At 44.6% G+C, this 22,306-nt stretch overlaps 1 protein-coding gene across 4 annotated transcripts in view; it reads left to right on the top strand.

The window, feature by feature from the left end:
* Positions 1-22,105, top strand: part of LOC139264753 (leucine-rich repeat-containing protein 14-like) — a 46,327-nt gene extending 24,222 nt beyond the window's left edge. For all 4 annotated transcript variants that reach the window (XM_070881801.1, XM_070881799.1, XM_070881802.1 and 1 more), the window contains 2 exons: positions 1,114-1,755; positions 18,240-22,105. In XM_070881801.1, the coding sequence (XP_070737902.1) occupies positions 1,114-1,755; positions 18,240-18,813 (1,216 nt within the window). In that variant the 3' untranslated portion in view covers positions 18,814-22,105. The remainder of the gene's footprint in view (positions 1-1,113; positions 1,756-18,239) is intronic.
* The last annotated feature ends 201 nt before the right edge of the window (positions 22,106-22,306 follow it).

Genomic DNA, 22,306 nt, shown 5'->3' on the forward strand with positions numbered 1-22,306 from the left:
ACATTTGCCTCACCTGGAATATTGTGTTTGTTTTGGTCTCCTAACCTGAGGAACGACGTTCTTGCTATTGAGGGAGTGCAGCGAAGGTTCACCAGGCTGATTCCTGGATGGCGGGACTGACATATGAGGAGAGACTGGATCGACTGGGCCTGTATTCACTGGAGTTTAGAAGAATGAGAGGGGATCTCATAGAAACATATAAAATTCTGATGGGACTGGACAGATTAGATGCTGGAAGAATGTTCCCAATGTTGGTGAAGTCCAGAACCAGGGGTCACAGTCTAAGGATAAGGGGTAAGCCATTTAGGACCGAGATGAAGAGAAACTTCTTCTCAGAGTTGTTAACCTCTGGAATTCTCAACCGTAGAGAGTTGTTGATGCCAGTTCGTTAGATATATCAAGAGGGAGTTAGATATGGCCCTTATGGCTAAAGGGATCAAAAGTATGGAGAGAAAGCAGGAAATGGGTAGTGGGGTGAGTGATCAGCCATGATGTTGAATGGTGGTGCAGGCTCGAAGTGCCAAATGGCCTACTCCTGCACCTATTTTCTATGATCCTCCAGCCCGGAGATGTCCTTTACCCTGGCACCAGGATGGCCGTCTGCTGTGGCTTTTACCCCCACTCTTGGGCCTCGGTCTGCTCCCGCTCAGTTACGCCGCCACTCTACTGAAAAAGTTAGGAAAAACAAGGCAAAGCAACACCTCCCGCCCCCACTTCACCGAACTCTGTTTTCCCACTCTGAACTGCTGCACTCCGAGCTAACAGCACACAGTCCTTGGTTTTTAAACTGCTTGTGGCTCAGATGATCACCACTGGGCAAAGAACCAGTTTTAACTAGTTTTAACTAACTGGCTATTTAGCAAACTACTGGAGAGCTAGCTAGCTTGTCTCTACTTCAGCCTGAAAGAATCCTAATCTTACTGTTAATCTTACTTCGAGGCCACTAGCAATTGCCACCAGCCTCCAAATGGTATAAAAGAGATTAACCCTCAAGATTCTCCCACTTACCAAACTCTGTTTTCCCACTCTGAGCTGCTGCACTCCCAGCTATAACTGCAAGTTATTGTTGAATGTGTAATGGTGATTCTATTCGTTTCCATCCTTGGTCCATAGGAAACACCGATTGCTCCGTGTTGTGGACCTCACAGGCCTCCAAGATGATGGAGACAGGCAAGATACGGATACCATTGGCCAATGGTCCCGAACTGTAGCTTTGGCCAAAGCCTGCATTGAAATATCTCGGACTAGCAGGAGGGACGAGTACAATTCATCGAAGCGGAGGAAGGGGAAAGGTGGTACCCGATTGGAGGGAGCCTGCGACAGTTTTTTGAGCGTAGAGATACATGCCAATCTCTTTGTCACAGGTAACTCTTACGCGACAATAAAGGACGCACTGCAAATGGGCAAAACATCTCCCCTGTGTCTGAAATGCCGGGACCTTCGAGCGGAAGAATTATCTGCAAAAAAGACCGTCTGTATCCTGGAGCTTTTGGACACGCTGGTTCTGCGGAAGATCGAGCTACGTTACAACAATCTCGGTCTCTGTGGGCTCAGCACAGTGTTCCCTTGCTTACCGACATTTGTAAATCTGATCAGCCTCAAGCTTCCTTACAGCAATATCGATGTGAGGCACATGACTTCAGAGATGGAAGAGTCCTTCCAGAACATGGTGTCAGTGTTCAGTCAGCTGCCTAATGTGAAGGAGTTAAATCTGGCGTCCTCCAGACTGTCTGGACGGATCCGTGAACTGCTGAGGTAAGTGGTCAACATGTCTCTTGCTCCAGCTTTTTGTCCAGTTGCTCCCATTTCCACACCAGTTTGGCACAGTTGCGACATCAAAGGTAGGGTGATAGTTCAGCAATAAAGGATAGGGGCGCTCCCACAGGGCAATGATACCCTTCCCAACTATACCCTATGAGGACAATCCTAATGTGGGTAACAGTGAGTAGAATTCAAGTTCTTGTTGATGGGTGCACTTTTATCTAGTCCCAGGGCAACTTAGTGGACAAAACATGATCGTTTATTTTCCTTTCTGAATTCTCCCCTTTTCACCTGCAAAGTGTCTGCCTCGGCTCAATGATTGAACTCTCACCTCGGAGCCAGCAAGTTGTGAATTGAAGCTCCACTCCAGGGCTGTAGCCCATAATCTAGGCTGATACTTCAGTACAGTACTGAGGGTGTGCTGCATTGTTGGAGGTGCCATCTTCCAGATGAGATGTTAAACTGTCTGCCAGTTCAGGGGGATGTAAAGGATCCCATGGAACAATTTGAAGAGCAAGGAGAATTCTCCTGCTGTCTTGGCCAATATTCATCTTCCAACCAACACCACCAAAAGCCGATAAACTGGTCATTTATCTCATTGCTGTTCAGGAGACTTTGCTGCTGTACTTGCTGTCGAAACAATAGTGACTGCACTGTTCTGAAGCTCTGAGATATGTTCAAGTTGTGAGCACGCCATTTCAGTACTGTGGTCGGGTTGGAGCTTGGGTGAGCGTTAGAGAGCGAAGATTTTAATAGAGAGACGAGTGAGGTGGATCAAGCTGAGGCGCTCAGAGGAAAAGGTGCCAGAGGAATAGGGGGACAGAGCAAGGTGAGATTTGGTACACAGGGCTACACCACCACCATGCTGGTTTGGGCAGGCCAGGTGGTGGAAGTTATGGCCAGGTAGGGAGCAAGAGGCAAGGTGTCATCAACCAAGAGCCAAGTTTCAGTCAAGGTCATGGTGTCTATGCAATCATCCACAATAAGGTCTTGGATGGCAACGGCTTTGTCGTAAGTGAAGAGACATTCTGGAGAGAGACCCAGAGAGGGGCGGTGATTGTAGATCCACTGATAGAGTCCAGTGCCAATGGAGGGATGAGCGAGTGGGACTAGAAGGAGGTTGACATCTTCCTCCACCTCCCACTGGAGGCTGGAGTACTGCCAATGCTCAGGTACCTTGCCCAAAAAGCCATTCTACATATGCAAGCAGTGGTAGTGTAGAATCATAGAAATTTATAGTTCGGAAGGAGGTCATTTCAGCCCATCGTGTCTGACAAAGAGCTTTCCAGCTCGTGGTCCGTTGCCCTGTAAGTTATGGCACTTCAAATGCACATCCAAGTACTTTTTAAATGTGGCGAGGGTTTCTGCCTCTACTACCCTTTCAGGCAGTGAGTTCCAGACCCCCACCACCCTCTGGGTGAAAAGATTTCCCTTTAAATCTGTGACCTCTCTCCTAAGTGAAATAGGTCTATCCTATCCATTCTATCCAGGCCCCTTATAATTTTATACACCTCAACAAGGTCGCCCCTCAGCCTCCTCTGTTCCAAAGAAAACAAACCCAGCCCATCCAATTTTTCCTCATAGCTAAAATTCTCCAGTCCAGGCAACATCCTTGTAAATCTCCTCTGTACTCTCTCTAGTGCAATCACATCGTTCCTGTAATGTGACCAGAACTGCACGCAGTACTCTAGCTGTGGCCTAACCATTGTTTTATACAGTTCAAACATAACCTCCCTGCTCTTGTATTCACAATGTGCCAACAGGCAATTAGACTGGTGTAGGAGGAGCATATAGAAATATTAATGCTGCCTGCCTATGCACTTTTTAAATAAGGTCACTGGTTAGCGATCAAGAGCAAGAACCCTCACTGACTTTACGTAGAATTTCAACATGGAAACCGGCACTTCGGCCCAACCAGTCTTTGATCCTCCACTTCAGTGCTCGTCCGAAGCCCATGTCGCTTTATTCCCCTTTCCTTCAACTACCGAACCTGTTCTTGAATATTGAGGTGGTCTCTGCTTCAATCACTCCATATCCTTCCTACCATCTGTGTAAAAAAGAAAGTCCAGCTCTTTGTCCTACATTTTGGCTGCCAGTCCCTTTTCATTTAGCTTCGTCTTTCTTGGGCCCTTGTCTCCTGTCTACTTCTCCTTCCTGTTATCCAGTTGTGCCTCCTTTCATTTCTCCCCGCGGATACTTTACTCCCATATTTCTCTACCTTCCCATATTTCTCTACCTTCCCACATTTCTCTACCTTCCTACTCTCTTGCCACCGTACTAGGCTTGCCTCCCTCTCTGATAAGCCTCGAGCTTCCCTTTGTGCCTTGGCATTCTCCAAAGGCCCATCGAGGCAGTCAACGCTGTCTCCTTACGAGCAGCAACCCAGCTGCCTATCCTTATTTCTCGCTGAACCTCCCACCCACCGCGTCTGCTGGGAGCTAATCTCGCCAATCCTTTTCCAGTCCCACTCACCCATCCCACCATTGACCCCGTGGACTCTATCAGTGGATCTACAATCACCGCCCCTCCCCTCTGAAATTTTCCAGAATGTCTGTTCACTTGTGCCAAGACCCTTGCCATCCATGACCTATTGTGGATGATTCCCCATCTGCCGATACATACCAGTCCCGGACGAGTCACGATGTTCTCCAAGTAAATATCGAGAGGATGGAAAGAATCGTCTTGGACCCCACCACAAACACTGCTATCTCACCACCGATTCCATCCTCCTCCCTGGGCACTGTCTCGGGCTGATCCAGACTGTTTACACTTTGTCCTATTTGATCTCGAGTTGAGCTTTGAATGCCATATACTCTCAATCACCAAGACTGCCGACTTTCACCTCTAACATCACCCTGCATCAGCTTAGCTGCTGTTTAAACCCTCATCCATGTTTTTGTTACCTTCAGACTACTATTTCAAACCTCTTTTGGCCGGCCTCCCATCTTCTACCCTCAAAAAAAATCAACTCATCCAAAACTCTGCTGCCCATATCCTAACGAACCAAATCCCACTCACCCACCACCCTTGTGCTCACTGAAAATTCATCCTGGTGTTCAGATCCCTCCATGGCCTTGCTTCTCCTTAGCTTTTGTAACCTACAGCCCTACAACCCTCCAAGAACTTTACGTTCCTCCAACTCTGGCCTCTTGTGCATCCCTGATTTCCTTCACCCCACCATTGGCGGCCGTGCCTTCAGCTGGTTAAGCTCTCTGCTTTGGAATTCCCTTCCTAAACCTTTCCACCTCTCCTCCTTCAATATGCTCCTTAAAAACTGCCTCTTTTAGTCACCTGTCCTATTATCTCATTCTTTGATTCGGTCAATTTGTCTGATTATGCGGCTGTGAAGCGCTTTGGGATTTTTCCTATGTTAATATAAATATAATATGTACTATATAAATACAACTTGTTTTAGTAATACTTCTACATTTAATCTTGTAACTCTGAACCTTGATCTATCTCAATCACAGGAAACTGGTTACTTCTCTATGCCATGTCATCCTTCATAATTTTAAACACCTTTATCTGATCACCTCTTAACCTCTTTTCCAACAAAAACAGCTTCAACTTTTTTAGGATCCCCGCGTCCATTTAGCCCACTAAGACCAACTGTACTGCCTCCCAGAGCCGTCGCAGCTGAGGATATTGGATGGGGACCTTCCTTCATACCACATAGGCATTTATCCAATGAGCCTTTGTGAAGCCTTGGTTTTATTTAAAATATTGCGATCAACTTGCTGATTGAAAGGTTCGAGATCCCGTTCAGACCTCTTAAATGTAGTGTCCAATTATTGCTCCTGTGCTTACTGCTGGTGGTCGAACAACTGGTACGATCCCGGTATGCAACCGGAATGTTGCCCGGCAGGCAGTTGTTTCCTGTGTGCTTCACCAGCTCTCTGCCCTGCGATCACAATCAGTAGTTAGTCATTCCAGTAGTGCCTGCAGCTGAGGACAGGAGTTGGGTTGTGATGCCTTCCAGTTGATTAACCCATGCACCTGAAGAATGCCCATTGGGATGCAATACTGAACTATACCCTAGCAAGAGAAGGACTTGACAGGTAGTGCAGGAGTCCCGAGTCCATCTCGCTCTCCAACTGGTATTCTTTTCTGAGTACCGGTGGGGGCGTCGGTGCATCTGGAGAGTGCAGCCAGAGCCAAGTCCATGGTACCACGGGTGGCTCAGCTGCGTGGGGGGGGGGGGGGGGGAAGAAGAATGGAAGAGCTATAGTGGTAGGGGATTCAATAGTCGGGATCAGACAGGCGTTTCTGCGGCCGCAGACATGACTCCAGGATGTTACTGAGCGGCTGCAGGGCATTCTGAGGGGGGAAGAGGGTGAATAGCCAGAGGTCGTGGTCCATATCGGGACTAATGAATAGGTAGAAAGAGGGATGAGGGCCTGCAGGCAGAGTTTAGGGAGCTAGGAGAGAGGTTAAAAAGCAGGACCTCAAAGGTCGTAATCTCCGGATTACTCCCGGTGCCACGAGCTAATGAGTACAGAAATAGGAAGATAGAGCAGATGAATGTGTGGCTGGAGAGATGGTGCAGGAGAGATTCCTGAGGCATTGGGACCACTTCTGGGGGAGGTGGGACCTGTACAAATCGGACGGGTTGCAACTCAACAGAGCCGGAACCAATATCCGCGCAGGGGTTTGCTAGTGCTGTTGGGGAGGATTTAAACTAGCTTGGCAGAGGGATGGGAACCTGAGAATAGGGAGGGGAGTAAAGCTGGAATTGGAAAGCAAAAATGTAGAAAATGAATTTGAAGGACAGAGGAAACAAGCAGGAAAAAATGTAAAAGCTCTTTGTCTAAATGACGTAGCATTCGCAACAAAATAGATGAGTTGAAGGCACAAATAACAACAAATGGGTATGATCTGATAGCCATTGCAGAGACATGGTTGCAAGGTGACCAAGACTGGGAACTAAATATTCAGGGGTATTTAACAATTCGGAAGGACAGACAAAAAAGGAAAAGGAGGTGGGGTAGCACTATTAATAAAGGATGAGATCAGAATGATATTGGCTCAGAGGATCAGGATGTTAAATCAGTTTGGGTGGAGATAAGAAATAATAAAGGGAAAAAGTCACTGGTGGGTGTAGTCTATAGGCCCCCTTCAGTAGCTGCACTGTTGGACGGAGTATAAATCAAGAAATAATGAAGGCTTATAATAAAGGAACGGCAATAATCATGGGCAATTTTAACTTTCATATTGATTGGTCAAAGCAAATTGGCCAGGGTAGCCTTGAGGAAGAGTTCATAGAGTGTATTCAGGATAGTTTTCTTGAACAGTACATTGTGGAACCAACCAGGGAGCAGGCTATCTTAGATCTGGTACTGTGTAATGAGGCAGGATTGATAAATGATCTCCGAGTAAAGGATCTTCTAGGAATGAGTGACCATAACATGGTTGAATTTCAAATTCAGTTGCAGGGTGAGAAAGTTGGTTCTCAAACCAGGGTCCTAAGCTTAAATAAAGGAGACTACAAAGGTATCTGGGTAGAGTTGGCGAAAGTGGACTGGGAAAATAGATTAAGGTATGGGACGGTTGATGAGCAATGGCAGACATTTAAGGAGTTGGAAATATAGAAAATAGGTGCAGGAGTAGGCCATTCTGCCCTTCGAGCCCGCACCGCCATTCAATAAGATCATGGCTGATCATTCACCTCATTACCCCTTTCCTGCTTTCTCTCCATACTCCTTGATCCCTTTAGCCGTAAGGACCATATCTAACTCCCTCTTGAATATATCCAATGAACTACCATCAACAACTCACTGCAGTAGGGAATTCCACAGGTTAACAACTGTGAGTGAAGAAGTTTCTCCTCATCTCAGTCTAAGGCCAAGGGGTAAGCCATTTAGGACTGTGTCCCCTGGTTCTGGACTTCCCCAACATCGGGAACATTCTTCCTGCATCTAACCTGTCCAGTCCCGTCAGAATTTTATGTTTCTATGAGATCCCCTCTCATCCTTCTAAACTCCAGTGAATAAAGGCCCAGTCGATCCAGTCTCTCCTCATATGTCATTCCAGCTATCCCGGGAATCAGTCTGGTGAACCTTCGCTGCACTCCCTCAATTGCAAGAACGTCCTTCCTCAGATTAGGAGACTAAAACTGAACACAATATTCCAGGTGAGGCCTCACCAAGGCCCTGTACAACTGCAGTAAGACCTCCCTGCTCCTATACTCAAATCCCCTAGCTATGAAGGCCAACATACATAGAAACATAGAAAATAGGTGCAGGAGTAGGCCATTCGGCCCTTCTAGCCTGCACCGCCATTCAATGAGTTCATGGCTGAACATGCAACTTCAGTACCCCATTCCTGCTTTCTCGCCATACCCCTTGATCCCCCGAGTAGTAAGGACTTCATCGAACTCCTTTTTGAATATATTTAGTGAATTGGCCTCAACTACTTTCTGTGGTAGAGAATTCCACAGGTTCACCACTCTCTGGGTGAAGAAGTTTCTCCTCATCTCGGTCCTAAATGGCTTAACCCTTATTATTAGACTGTGTCCCCTGGTTCTGGACTTCCCCAACATTGGGAACATTCTTCCTGCATCTAACCTGTCTAACCCCGTCAGAATTTTAAACATTTCTATGAGGTCCCCTCTCATCCTTCTAAACTCCAGTGAATACAAGCCCAGTTGATCCAGTCTTTCTTGATGGGTCAGTCCCGCGATCCCGGGAATCAGTCTGGTGAACCTTCGCTGCACTCCCTCAATAGCAAGAATGACCTTCCTCAGGTTAGGAGACCAAAACTGTACACAATACTCCAGGTGTGGCCTCACCAAGGCCCTGTACAACTATAGCAACACCTCCCTGCCCCTGTACTCAAATCCCCTCGCTGTGAAGGCCAACATACCATTTGCTGCCTTCACCGCCTGCTGTAGCTGCGTGCCAACTTTCAATGACTGATGTACCATGACACGCAGGTCTCGTTGCACCTCCCGTTTTCCTAATCTGCCGGTATTCAGATAATCTGCCTTTGTGTTTTTGCCCTCAAAGTGGATAACCTCATATTTATCCATATTATACTGCATCTGCCATGCATTTGCCCACTCACCTAACCTGTCCAAGTCACCCTGCAGTCTCTTAGCATTCTCCTCACAGCTCACACCGCCACCCAGTTTAGTGTCATCTGCAAGCCTGGAGATATTATACTCAATTCCTTCATCCAAATCATTAATGTATATTGTAAATAGCTGGTGTCCCAGCACTGCGCCCTGCGGCACCCCACTAGTCACTGCCTGCCATTCTGAAAAGGACCCGTTTATCTCTGCTTCCTGTCTGCCAACCAGTTCTCTATCCATGTTAGTATATTACCCCCAATACCATGTGCTTTGATTTTGCACACCAATCTCTTGTGTGGGACCTTGTCAAAAGCCTTTTGAAAGTCCAAATACACCACATCCACTGGTTCTCTCTTGTCCACGCTACTGTTAAATCCTCAAAAAATTCCAGAAGATTTGTCAAGCATGACTTCCCTTTCATAAATCCATGTTGACTTGGACCGATCCTGTCACTGCTTTCTAAATGCGCTGTTATTTCATCTTTAATAATTGATTCCAACATTTTCCCCACTACTGATGTCAGGCTAACCGGTCTATAATTCCCCGTTTTCTCTCTCCCTCCTTTTTTAAAAAGTGGTGTTACATTAGCTACCCTCCAGTCCATAGGAACTGATCCAGAGTCGATAGACTGTTGGAAAATGATCACCAATGCATCCACTATTTCGAGGGCCACTTCCTTAAGTACACTGGGATGCAGACTATCAAGCCCCGGGGATTTATCGGCCTTCAATCCCATCAATTTCCCTGACACAATTTTCTGCCTAATAAGGATATCCTTCAGTTCGTCCTTCTAACGAGACCCTCAGTCCCCTAGTACATTCGGAAGGTTATTTGTGTCTTCTTTCATGAAGACAGAACAAAAGTATTTGTTCAACTGGTCTGCCATTTCTTTGTTCACCATTATAAATTCACCTGATTCTGACTGCAAGGGACCTACGTTTGTCTTCACTAATCTTTTTCTCTTCATAACTCGCAACATAAATATATCCCAATGAGAAGGAAAGGCTAAGAGAAGGGATAACCATTCGTGGCTAACTAAGGAAATAAGGGATGGTATCAAATTGAAAACATAACATAAGAAATAGGAGCAGGAGTAGGCCATACAACCCCTTGAGCCTACTTCACCATTCAGTAAGATCATGGCTGATCTGATCATGGACTCAGCTCCACTTCCCTCCCCGCTCCCCATAACCCCTTATCGTTTAAGAAACTGTCTATTTCTGTCTTAAATTTATTCAAAGTCCCAGCTTCCACAGCTCTCTGAGGCAGCGAATTCCACAGATTTACAAACATCTGAGAGAAGAAATTTCTCCTCATCTCTGTTTTAAATGGGTGGCCCCTTATTCTAAGATCATGCCCTCTAGTTCTAGTCTCCCCCATTAGTGGAAACATCCTCTCTGCATCCACCTTGTCAAGCCCCCTCATAATCTCATACTTTTCGATAAGATCACCTCTCATTCTTCTCAATTCCAATGAGTAGAGGCCCAACCTACTCAACCTTTCCTATAAGTCAACCCCCTCATCTCCGGAATCAACCTAGTGAACCTTCTCTGAACTGCCTCCAAAGCAAGTATATCCTTTCGTAAATATGGAAACCAAAACTGCACGCAGTATTCCAGGTATGGCTTCACCAATACCTTGTATAGCTATAGCAAGACTTTCCTGCTTTTATACTCCATCCCCTTTGCAATAAAGGCCAAGATTCCATTGGCCTTCCTGATCACTTGCTGTACCTGCATACTATCCTTCTGTGATTCATGCACAAGTACCCCCAGGTCCCGTTGTACTGCAGCACTTTGCAATCTTTTTCCATTTAAATAATAACTTGCTCTTTGATTTTTTTCTGCCAAAGTGCATGACCTCACACTTTCCAACATTATACTCTATCTGCCAAATTTTTGCCCACTGACTTAGACTGTCTATGTCCTTTTGCAGATTTTTTGTGTCCTCTTCACACATTGCTTTTCCTCCCACTTTGTATCATCAGCAAACTTGGCTACGTTACACTCAGTCCCCCCTTCCAAATCGTTAATATAGATTGTAAATAGTTGGGGTCCCAGCACTGATCCCTGCGGCACCCCACTAGTTACTGATTGCCAACCCGAGAATGAACCATTTATCCCGACTCTCTTTTCTGTTAACCAATCCTCTATCCATGTTAATATATTATCCCCAACCCCGTGAACTTTTATCTTGTGCAGTAACCTTTTATGTGGCACCTTGTCAAATGCCTTCTGGAAGTCCAAATACACCACACCACTGGTTCCCCTTTATCCACCCTGTTTATAACATCCTCAAAGAATTCCAGCAAATTTGTCAAACATGACTTCCCCTTCATAAATCCAAGGGCATAGAGTGTGGCCAAGACTAATGGGAGACCAGAAGATTGTGAAATTTTTAAAAGCCAGCAAAGAATAGCTGAAAAAAATGATAGATTATGAAAGTAAACTAGCACGAAATATAAAAACGGATAGTAAGAGTTTCTACAGGTACATAAAAAGGAAAAGAGTGGCTAAAGTAAATGTTGGTCCCCTAGAGGATGAGACTGGGGAATTAATAGTGGAGAACAGGAAAATTGCAGAGAAGTTGAACAAATAGTAGAAGACACTTAAAACATCCCAATAGTGGATAATCAAGGGACTATAGGGAGGGAGGAACTTAATACAATCACTATCACTAATGAAGTAGTACTTGGTAAAATAATGGGACTAAGGGCGGACAAGTCCCCTGGACCTGATGGGCTTACATCCTAAGTTCTTAAAAGAAGTGGCTGCAGAGATAGTGGATGCATTGGTTGTAATCTACCAAAATTCCCTGGATTCTGGGGTGGTCCCAGCAGATTGGAAAACCGCAAATGTAACGCCCCTATTTAAAAAAGGAGGCAGACAAAAAGCAAGAAACGAGACCAGTTAGCCTAACATCTGTCGTTGGGAATATGCTGGAGTCCATTATTAAGGAAGCAGTACCAGGACATTTGGAAAAGCATAATTCAATCAAGCAGAGTCAGCATAGTTTTATGAAAGGGAAATCATGTTTGACAAATTTGCTGGAGTTCTTTGAGGATGTAACGAGCAGGGTGGATAAGGGGGAACCAGTGGATATGGCATATTTGGATTTCCAGATAAGGTGTCACGTAAGAGGTTGCTGCATAAGATAAAAGCTCACGGGGTAATATATTAGCACGGATAGAAGATTGGCTAACTAACAGAAAACAGTGAGTCGGGATAAATGGGTCATTTTCTGGTTGGCAAACAGTGACTAGTGGGGTGACGCAGGGATCGCTGCTGGGTCCTCAACTATTTACAATCTATATCAATGACTTGGGTGAAGGGATCGAGTGTAATGTAGCCAAGTTTGCGGATGATGCAAAGATGGGTGGGAAAGCAAATTATGAGGAGGACACAAATAATCTGCAAAGAGATATAGACAGGCTAAGTGAGTGGGCAAACATTTGACAGATGGAGTATAATGTGGGAAAATGTGAGGTTATCCACTTTGGCAGAAATAATAGAAAAGCAAATTACAATTTAAATGGAGACAAATTGCAAAGTCCTGCAGTACAGAGAGACCTGGGGGTCCTTGTGCATGAAACGCAAAATGTTAGTATGCAGGTACAGCAAGTGATCAGGAAGGCAAATGGAATGTTGGCCTTTATTGCAAGGGGGTAGAGTATAAAAGCAGAGAAGTCCTGCTACAACTGTAAAGGGTATTGGTGAGGCCACACCTGGAGTATACTTGGTCTCCGTATTTAAGGAAGGATATACTTGCATTGGAAGCTGTTCAGTGACGGTTCACGAGGTTGATTCCGGAGATGAGGGGGTTGACTTATGAAGATAAGTTGAGCCTATACACATTGGAGTTCAGAAGAATGAGAGGTGATATTGAAACTTATAAGATTATGAGGGGGCTCGATAAGATGGATGCAGAGAGGATATTTCCACTCACAGGGGAAACTAAAGCTAGGGAACATAGTCTCATAATAAGGGGCCGCCCATTTAAAACTGAGATGAGGAGAAATTTCCTCTGAGGGTTGTATATCTATGGAATTCTCTGCCCCAGACTGCTGTGGAGGCTGGGTCATTGAATATATTTAAGGCGGAGATAGATGGATTTTTAAGCGATAAGGGATTAAAGAGTATGGGGAGCGGAGCTGAGTCCATGATCAGATCAGCCATGATCTTATTGAATGGCGAAGCAGGCTCGATGGACCAAATGGGCTTACCCCTCTTATTTCTTATGTAAGAAACCGGTGCTTTCAATCTGGAATCATATGTCAGCCTTGGTTCAATGGTAGCAGTTTCACCTCGGTGTCCATAGGTTGTGGGTTAGAGACAAGCACATAACCAATGCAGTACCTGAGGTTACGCTGCACTGTCTGAGGTGCCATCTTTCAGAAGGCCCGGTTTGCCTGATTGGGTGGACGTGAAAGAACCCATGGAGAGTTCTAGTCTCCTGGCCAGCATTTATCCCTCAACCAACATCACGAAAAGCAGATTATCTGGTCATTTATCGCATTGCTGTTTGTGGGACCTTGCTCTGCACAAATTGCCTGCTGCGTTTCCCTACATTACAACAATGATTACAATCCAAAAGGTGGTGAAATGCTTTGGGACGTCCTGAGGCCATGAAAGACACTATATAAATGTCTGTTTATTCTTTCATGTAAGGAGACAGTATTAAGAGAAAGCTGTGCACAGCTGCTGGAGATTGTGTTCCTTGTTTGTTCATTTGGAGGACAACTGTTCACACACTAGTAAGGGATTAATGAGTTAAGTCTGAATTTGGAAAATGTCTATCATTTATTGTGTCCATGAAATGTAGTGTTAGTGGATACGACAGGAATTAAGTAGTGTCTGCTGTCATCTCCCAGAGTACCTGCAAATGACCATGGTTGGGAACTAAATATTCCAGGATACTTTACTTTTAGAAGAGATAGGCAAAATAAAGGATGGGATAAAGACAATAGAGAGAAAGGATCTCAGCTCGTAAAATCAAGAATTATAATCAGTTTGGGTGGAGCTAAGAAACAGCAAGGGGCAGGAAACATCGGTGGGAGCTGTTTCTGGGCCACCGAACAGTAGTGGTAATGTAGGGCACAATATAAATCAGGAAATTAGAGGTACATGTGACAAATGTAATACAATAATCATGGGGTCTTTAATCTACATATAGACTGGGCAAACCAAATTTGCAGTAATAGTGTTGAGGACAAATTCATGGAATGTATACAAGATGGTTTTTTAGATCAGTATGTTGAGGAACCAACTAGAGAATAGGCTATTTTAGATCTAATATTGTGCAACAAGAAAGGGTTAATTAATAACCTTGTAGTAAAGGAGCCCTTGGGAAAGGGTGACCATAATATGATAGAATTTTACATTAAGTTTGAAAGTGATTTAATTCAATCTAAACAAAGGAAACTACATAGGTATGAGGGAGAGTTGGCTAAGGTAGATTGGGAAACTACATTAAAAGGTATGACTGTAGATAAGTAATGGCTAGCATTTAAAGAATTAATACATAATTTACAACAGATATATTATTCCTTTAAGTCACAATAACCCTACAGAAAAAGTTGTCCAACCATGACTAGCAAGAGAAGTTAAAGATAGTATTAGATCAAAGGAAGAGGCTTATAATGTTGCCAAAAAGAGCAGTTAGCCAGAGGATTGGGAGGATTTTAGAATTCAGCAAAGGAGGACTCAAGAAATTGATAAGGAAAGAGAAAATAGAATATGAAAGTAAACTTGCGAGAGACATAAAAACAGACTGTGAAAGCTTCTACAGGTATGTAAAAAGGAAAAGATTAGCGGAAGTAAATGTGGGTCCCCTACAGGCTGAGACAGGAGAAATTATAATGGTGAATAAGGAAATGGCAGAGAAATTAAATACTTTGTGTCTGTCTTCATGGAAGAAGACACAAAAATCTCAGTGGCGAACCAACAGTCTAGTGAGAATAAGGAAATGAAATAAATTAGTATTAGTGAAAAAATAGTACTGGAGAAATTAATGCGACTGAAAGTTGATAAATTCCTTGGACCTGATGGCCTACATCTTAGGGTTTTGAAAGAGGTGACTATGTAGAGATTGATTATCATCATCCAAAATTCCACCGATTGGAAGGAAGCTAATGTAACCTTGCTGTTTAAGGAGGGAGAGAGAAAACTGGAACTACAGATCAGTTAGCATCACATCAGTATGATGGAAAATGCTAGAGTCTATTATTAAGGACGTGGTAACAGGGCACTTAGAAAATAATAATAGGATTGGACAGAGTCAACATGGAAATCATGTTTAACAAATCTGTTAGATTTTTGAGGTTGTAACTATCAGAATAGATAAGGGGGACCAATGGATGTTGTGTATTTGATAAGGTGCCACACAAGAGGTTATTGAACAAAATTAGGGCACATGGGATTGGGGGTAATATACTAGCATGGATTGAGGATTGGTTAACGGACAGAAAATAGAAAGTAGGAATAAACAGGTCATTTTCGGGTTGGCAGGCTGTAACTAGTGGGGTGCCGCAAGGATCAGTGCTTGGGCCCCAGCTATTCAAAATCTATATCAATGGTTTAAATGAGGGGACCAAATGTAATATATCCAAGTTTGCTGATGATACAAAGCTCGGTGAGAATGTAAGTTGTAAGGAGGATGCAAAGAGACTACAAGGGGATATAGACAGGCTGAGTGGGCAAATACAATATAATGTGGAGAAATGTGAAGTTATCCACTTTGGTTGGAAAAATAGAAAAGCAGAGTATTTTTAAATGGTGAGAGATTGGGAAATGTTGGTGTTCAGAGGGATCTGGGTGTCCTTGTACACGAATCACTGAAAGTTAACAAACAAGTACAGAAAGCAAATGGTATGTTGGCCTTTATTACAAGAGGATTTGAGTATAAGAATAAAGACGTCTTGCTGCAATTATATAGGGCCCTGGTGAGACTGAACCTGGAGTACTGTGAACTGTTTTGGTCTCCTTACCTAAGGAAGGATGTATTTGCTATTGAGGGAGTGCAATGAAGGTTCACCAGACTGATTCCTGGGGTGGAGGATTGTCCTATGAGGAGAGATTGAGTAGACTAGGCCTATATTCTCTCGTATTTAGAAGAATGAGAGATGATCTCATTGAAACATACAAAATTCTTACAGGGCTTGACAGGGTAGATGCAGAGAGGATGTTTCCTCTGGCTGACGAGTCTCGAACCTTAAGGGTCTCAGAATAAGTGGTCGGCCATTTAGGACTGAGATGAGAAATTTTTCACTCAGAAGGTGATGAATCTCTGGAATTTACTCCAGAGGGCTGTGGAGGCTCAGTCTTTGAGTATATTCAAGACAGAGATCAATATATTTTTTGATATTCAGGAAATCGAGGGATATGGGGATAGTGCAGGAAAGTGAAGTTGAGGCAGAAGATCAGCCAAGATCTCATTGAATGGTGGAGCAGGCTGGAGGGGCTGAATGGCTGACTCCTGCGCCTATTTCTTATGTTCTTATAAGCTATTTTAACTTCCCCAATTCCCCAGTTTTACTGCATTGTTGATTTATGTTCGAGACAATTTATCAAATAACCAGTTGTCACAAATCTGGTCATTTGGATGTTGAGAGACTAGTTGAAAGACATGCATTTATACAGCGCCTTTCACAACCTCAGGATGTCCCAAAGCGCTTTATAGCTAGTACTGTTGTAATGTATGGAAATTTGCACACCTGTTTTTTTTAGGGATATTGGTGGGGAGAACGCCCCTGCTATTTCTTTGAAATAGTGCCATAAGATCTTTTACGTCCACCTGAGAGAGCAGATGGAGCCTCGGTTTCACGCCTCCGAAAGATGGTACCTCCAACAGTGCAGCACTAGTGTCCGTCTAGATTTTGTGCTTAAGTTTCTGGAGTGAGACTTGATCCCACAACCTTCTGACTCAGGTGAGAGTGCTACCCACTGAGCCACAGCTGACACCTTTAGTTAGAAGGCACTAAGTGGGACCCACGTGGTGGTTTGTTGCAGTTTCTCCTGGGTGCCATTTTTTATGCTTTAGAGCTATTGGTTAGAGGCAACTGGGAGCAGTGATTGTTGGTGGAGCATCCCCTCTTGTGACGTTGACGTCTCGCTGTAGAGAATTTAAATCCCATCACTCCGTTTGGTTCATTTTGTTGGCATCAGAACTTTGTTGATTCAAGCCCCGCTTGAGGACTTGAGCACATAACCTGAGCTGACGCTGGAACAGTACTGATTGCTGTATTGCTAAAGGTGTCAAATGAAACAGTAAACCGATGCTCTGTCTGCCTGTTTTGATGTAATTATGTCAGGGATCTTTTACCTTCAGCTGAACCAAGAAAAGCAAAGCGTCCTCCCAGTGTCCTGATCAACATTCCTCCATCAACCAATACCATCAAAAAAACATTATAGACAGTCCCTCGGAATCGAGGAAGACTTGCTTCCACTCTTAGAATGAGTCCTTAGGTGGCTGAACAGTCCAAGATGAGAACCACAGTCCCTGTCACAGGTGGGACAGATAGTTGTTGAGGGAAAGGGAGGGTGGGACAGGTTTGCTGCACGCTCTTTCCGCTGCCTGCGCTTGATTTCTACATGCTCTCGGCGATGATACTCAAGGTGCTCAGCGCCCTCCCGGAATGCATTTCTGCCCTTAGGGCGGTCTTTGGCCAGGGACTGCTGGGGATGTTGCACTGTATCAGGGAAGCTTTGAGGGTGTCCTTGTAACATTTCCTCAACCAAAATACCACCAAATAACAGACTGACCTGTTGTGCATACATTGGTCACCGTGTTTACCCACAGAAGGGACATGAATTCTACTGAAGCAATGTTCCCTGTAAGCTGAGCTTTGTTCTGCGCGGCCTGTTTCTTTTAATGTGTAATCCCTTTAAATTTCTGCGCCTGCGCGGTATTTATAATGTAAAAGCCGGTTGGCCTGCGCGAGACCTTTCAGATTACCGCGCAGCTTAGCAGGAACATTGATGTGAAGGTAATTGGCAAGAGAACCGGTGAGGAAGAGGAGAATTTTTTTTACGCAGCGAGTTATGATCTGGAACACTGCCTGAAAGGATGGTAGAAGCAGATTCAATGGTAACTTGAAGGGGCTCTGCAGGAAAGAACAAGGGACTGGGTCTATTTTCATAGCTCTTCCAAACAGCCGGCAGAGGCACGATGAGCCATATGGCCGCCTCCTGTGCTGTGAGATTCTATAAAGGGCTATGTTCTGAGAGACGCGATAGACGAAAGCAAGTTCTTGTCTGTCTTTTACAAAAAAACATGTGCTTCCAGGCTGCCTCTGACCAGCCATCTCCAGTAAATGAGTTGATTGTCTGGTGTTTACTGTATGATGTAGAATGGCTGTGTCACGGATCATGTGTGGTGCATGTGTGGAGTGTAATGGATTTGTTTCAAACAGTGTCTTGCAGAAGCCTTTGGAAAGCTTGGAGCTCGCCTACTGCTACCTTCTACCAAACGATGCAACCTACCTGGCCAACAGCCATCATGCCCCTTTCCTGAGGAAGCTGGATTTGAGCGGTAACAACCTATCTGACGTCCTCCTCAGCCCCTTCTGCCAGTTCCTGCAGCAGGCCTCCACCTCGCTGGTCTACCTGGACATCATGGAGTGCAGGGTGATGGACAGACAACTCAGCTCCTTCCTGCCCGCCCTCCGGCAGTGCTCTCAGCTGCAGTACTTCAGCTGTTTCTGTAACCCAATCTCCAGCGAGGGCCTCAAGGCCTTGCTTCACACCGCAGTGCAGCTGCCGGCCCTCAAAATTGTCGTGCACCCTATCCCGGTCGACTGCTATGAAGAAGGACTCCCCTGGCCCCCATCCACATATGACCTTATTGACTACAGTATAGATCAAGAGAAGCTCAGTAGGGTTGATGCAGAGCTGAATGAGATACGGTTAAAAGCAGTGCGAACAGATATTGTTACAACTGTTGAGCTATACAATGACTTCTCACTTGATATTTTGCAGTTGTACTGAAACAAAACCCCTTCGTTTTTTTAACAACAGGAACAGCTTGTATTAAATGCGTTTGAGACACAGATGCAATTTATATGAATTGTTTTTATAAGTTCACTATTAGAGATGTATATAAAATCTCACTTCATTGACTTATCTTTTCAAGGAAGCAATAAGATGAACCATTTTATTCAATGTCTTCCCATGTCCAGTGTGCATGTACAGGATGCACAAAGCTTACGGAAGAGTGGAATTAATTCTCTTCCTTTTCACTTTCCCCACTCCTGCAAGTCAGCCCATTGGCCAATGGGTTCAGTTTGAAATGGAAGGTGATTGTTGCAGGAGTAACAATGTATTAAAGCCCGAGATGATGGTTTCTAGATTGGGGAAGGGACAGGATGTGTTTAACAGATTTCTGTGAAGTGAATTGACCAAATACCTCTCGACCATTGAAGGGCTGATTGAGTGAAACTGTAGCCAGGGTCTTCAGAATTCTGCTGCACCTCCGGGCCATTTTTTACTGTAAGCCCAACCAAATTGTGCATCATGAGATTGTTAGTACCGAGAGAAGTCTTAATGTATATAATAATTTTTTTAAGTTCAGGAAAGTAGCTTTCTGTGTGCTGCTCACCTATTCAGTGGCAGCTTGCCAAATTGGTGCCTTTCATTTTTAGGCATTGAAAAGTGAAGAATAGTGAGCAGAGCCCAGGCATTACTGGTATTGTTAAACTGTGTGTGTGTGTGTTAAATTAGAGAATACTAATGAAAAATGTTATTGTTTAGTATGTTTGAAGTGCTGGCGAGTGGCGGCCCTTGGCAGACGGTTGCAGTAACTAGCTGGTGTTTCGGTCGGCCTGTGTCACATTAAACAAACCAGGAGGTAGTGTGTTGTAATTATATACGGGGAGAAACTTAATGCTGAGGCTGTGTTCACCATAGTGTAATGCCTTCCTATATGGCTGAGACATAGACTATATACAGCAGACACCTCAAAGCACTGGAGAAGTACCACCAACGCTGCCTCCGCAAGATCCTGCAAATTGGCAGGACAGACGCACCAAAGTCAGTGTTCTTGCTTTGGCCAACATTCGAAGCATTGACCACGCTCGATCAGCTCCGTTGGGCGGACCACATCGTCCGCGTGCCCAACATAAGACTCCCAAAGCAAGCGCTCCACTCGGAGCTTCGACGCGGCAAGTGAGCACGAGGTGGGCAGAGGAAATATTTCAAAGACACCCTCAAAGCCTCCTTGACAAAGTGTAACATCCCCACCGACTCGAGGGAATCCCTGGCCCAAGACCGCCCAAAGTGGAGAAAGAGCACTGAGCACCTTGAGTCCCATCGCCAAGAACAAGCAGAAACCAAGCGTAGACAGGGGAAGGAGCGTCCATCAACCCAGGCTCCCCGGCAACCCTTTCCTTCAACCACTGTGCCCACCTATGACCGAGAATGTAGGGTCCCATATTGGACTGTTCAGTCACCTGAGAACTCACTTTAGAGTGGAAGCAAGTCTTCCTCGACTCTGAGGGACTGTCTATGATGATGGGAATGTGTAACCATTTCACAGCAGTTGTGTGGAGTGTTTAGAACATCGGGGCTGAGGAGAGCTTGAGGTGGGACTCAGAACACAGCTGGTTGAGCTGAAAGCGACGTTACTGAGCATCTTACCTCACAGTCGGTGTGGAGATTAAAGCTCAGTGCCAGCTGACCAATTGGATTGAGGACACTGGCCCGGAATTTACCCCAGGATACACTTCCTGCTCTGCTGGAAGTTCGGGGCCCTGCAGGTATTTAATACAACACTCTGACGCGATACAAATCGCAGTTTGCGTGGGAGAAATGTTGCAGCGCCATACAATGCTGCGGAATCGCAGAGCATCAGGGACCCCCAACGGCATCTTCAGGAGTAGTAGTGGAGACTGAGACAAGTGGCCGCTAATTATTTTAATTATGTGTTGAATGTTTACCCCCCAAAAAGCCAGCAGCAGTTGCTCCCAAGACTGAAAACCCACTGCGTAAGTGGCCCATGATTCAGTTTGTAAATGTGATCCCGCCATCACCAGTGATGGGAATTGGATGTGCAACATGGCGATCCCTTCAATCCACGCTGCTGCAAAATGGTTAACTTCATAGAAACCTGTAACCAGGATATTTTTTATTTTTCAATAGCTGATTAGCTCGTATTTATCGGTATCCTCGAACCCACTAATTAGAACTGCTTCTGAGCAATAAATTCACCCAGAAATCGAGGTGCTGCTTTCCACTGACCGATACCTGTGGATTACAAAGAAAGTCAGGTGCAGTAACAATGCTCTCTGCCTATTATATATCGCTAGCACCAATGGGAAGTACTTGACCACCTGCCTCATAAGTACTAAAATAAAAGCAAGATGCTGGAGATGCTCAGCAGATAGGAACAGGCCATTTAGCTCTCTGAGCCTGTTCGGCCATTCAATAAAATCATGGCTGATCTGCAACCTAAGCCCCATATCCCTTAATATCTTTTGTTAACAAAAATCTAACATTAACAATTGATCTGGCATCAATTGCCGTTTGCAGAAGAGAGTTCCAAACTTCTCCCCTTTTCCTAATTTCACTCCTGAAAGGTCTGTCTCTAATTTTTAGACTATGCCCCCTAGTCCTAGATTCCCTAAACAGCATAAATAGTTTCTCTCTACCCCTATCTGTTCCCCTTAATATCTTGAAAACTTCAATCACATCATCCATTAACCTTCTAAATTCTAGGGAATACAACCCTAATTTGTGTAATCAGGTCAGGCAGCATCCGTGGAGAGAAAAACAGCTTCTGTTTCAGGTTGATGACCATTTGTCATAAATGTAAGAGTTGCTTTCCCTTTAGTTCCTTCTGCACTTGCTTAAAAACTGTTGCATCTCTAACAGTTCTGACGGAAGGACATCGACCTGAAGCGTCAACTCTTTCTCTCCGCAGATGCTGCCTAAGCTGTGCATTTCCAGCTTTTGCCCCTTCGGTTTAATTGGCAACTGGGGTAGGCGTTATCTCCACAGTAACCTTTTCTCCAGCTCGCCTCACTGAATGTGGTACAGGTATCGGATTCCTGAAAATTGGGACACCAAACTGCAGAATGAAACCTCTAGTGGTGCTCACTACCATTTTGAATTACAATGTTGTGGGCCATTTGGCTTATTGTGTTTGTATAAGGTGCATATAATTTTTTTTTTTTTGAAAGGGCAAAAAAATACCTTTAGTTGCTCTAAAAAAAAAACTGTGGGTTAGATTTGTGCCCGGCGCACTTCAGTGTTCATACTCGCTGTTATTGTACTACTTCAGAGATGTATATATTAAAATTCAATTATTTTTTCTTTTAAAATGAATGCACTATTATTCTATTTAGTTCATGTACCTTGCTATATTGGAGCTTCCTATTTAGTGGTAAAATCACTGGTGATGCATATAAATGTGGGGAAGTGCATTATTGATGTGTCACATCATCCTGCACAGAGCAAGAGTTGATGCAGAGTGGCTTGTTTCTGA

Source organism: Pristiophorus japonicus, chromosome 5, assembly GCF_044704955.1.
Source record: "Pristiophorus japonicus isolate sPriJap1 chromosome 5, sPriJap1.hap1, whole genome shotgun sequence".
Taxonomy (NCBI): Eukaryota; Metazoa; Chordata; class Chondrichthyes; family Pristiophoridae; genus Pristiophorus; species Pristiophorus japonicus.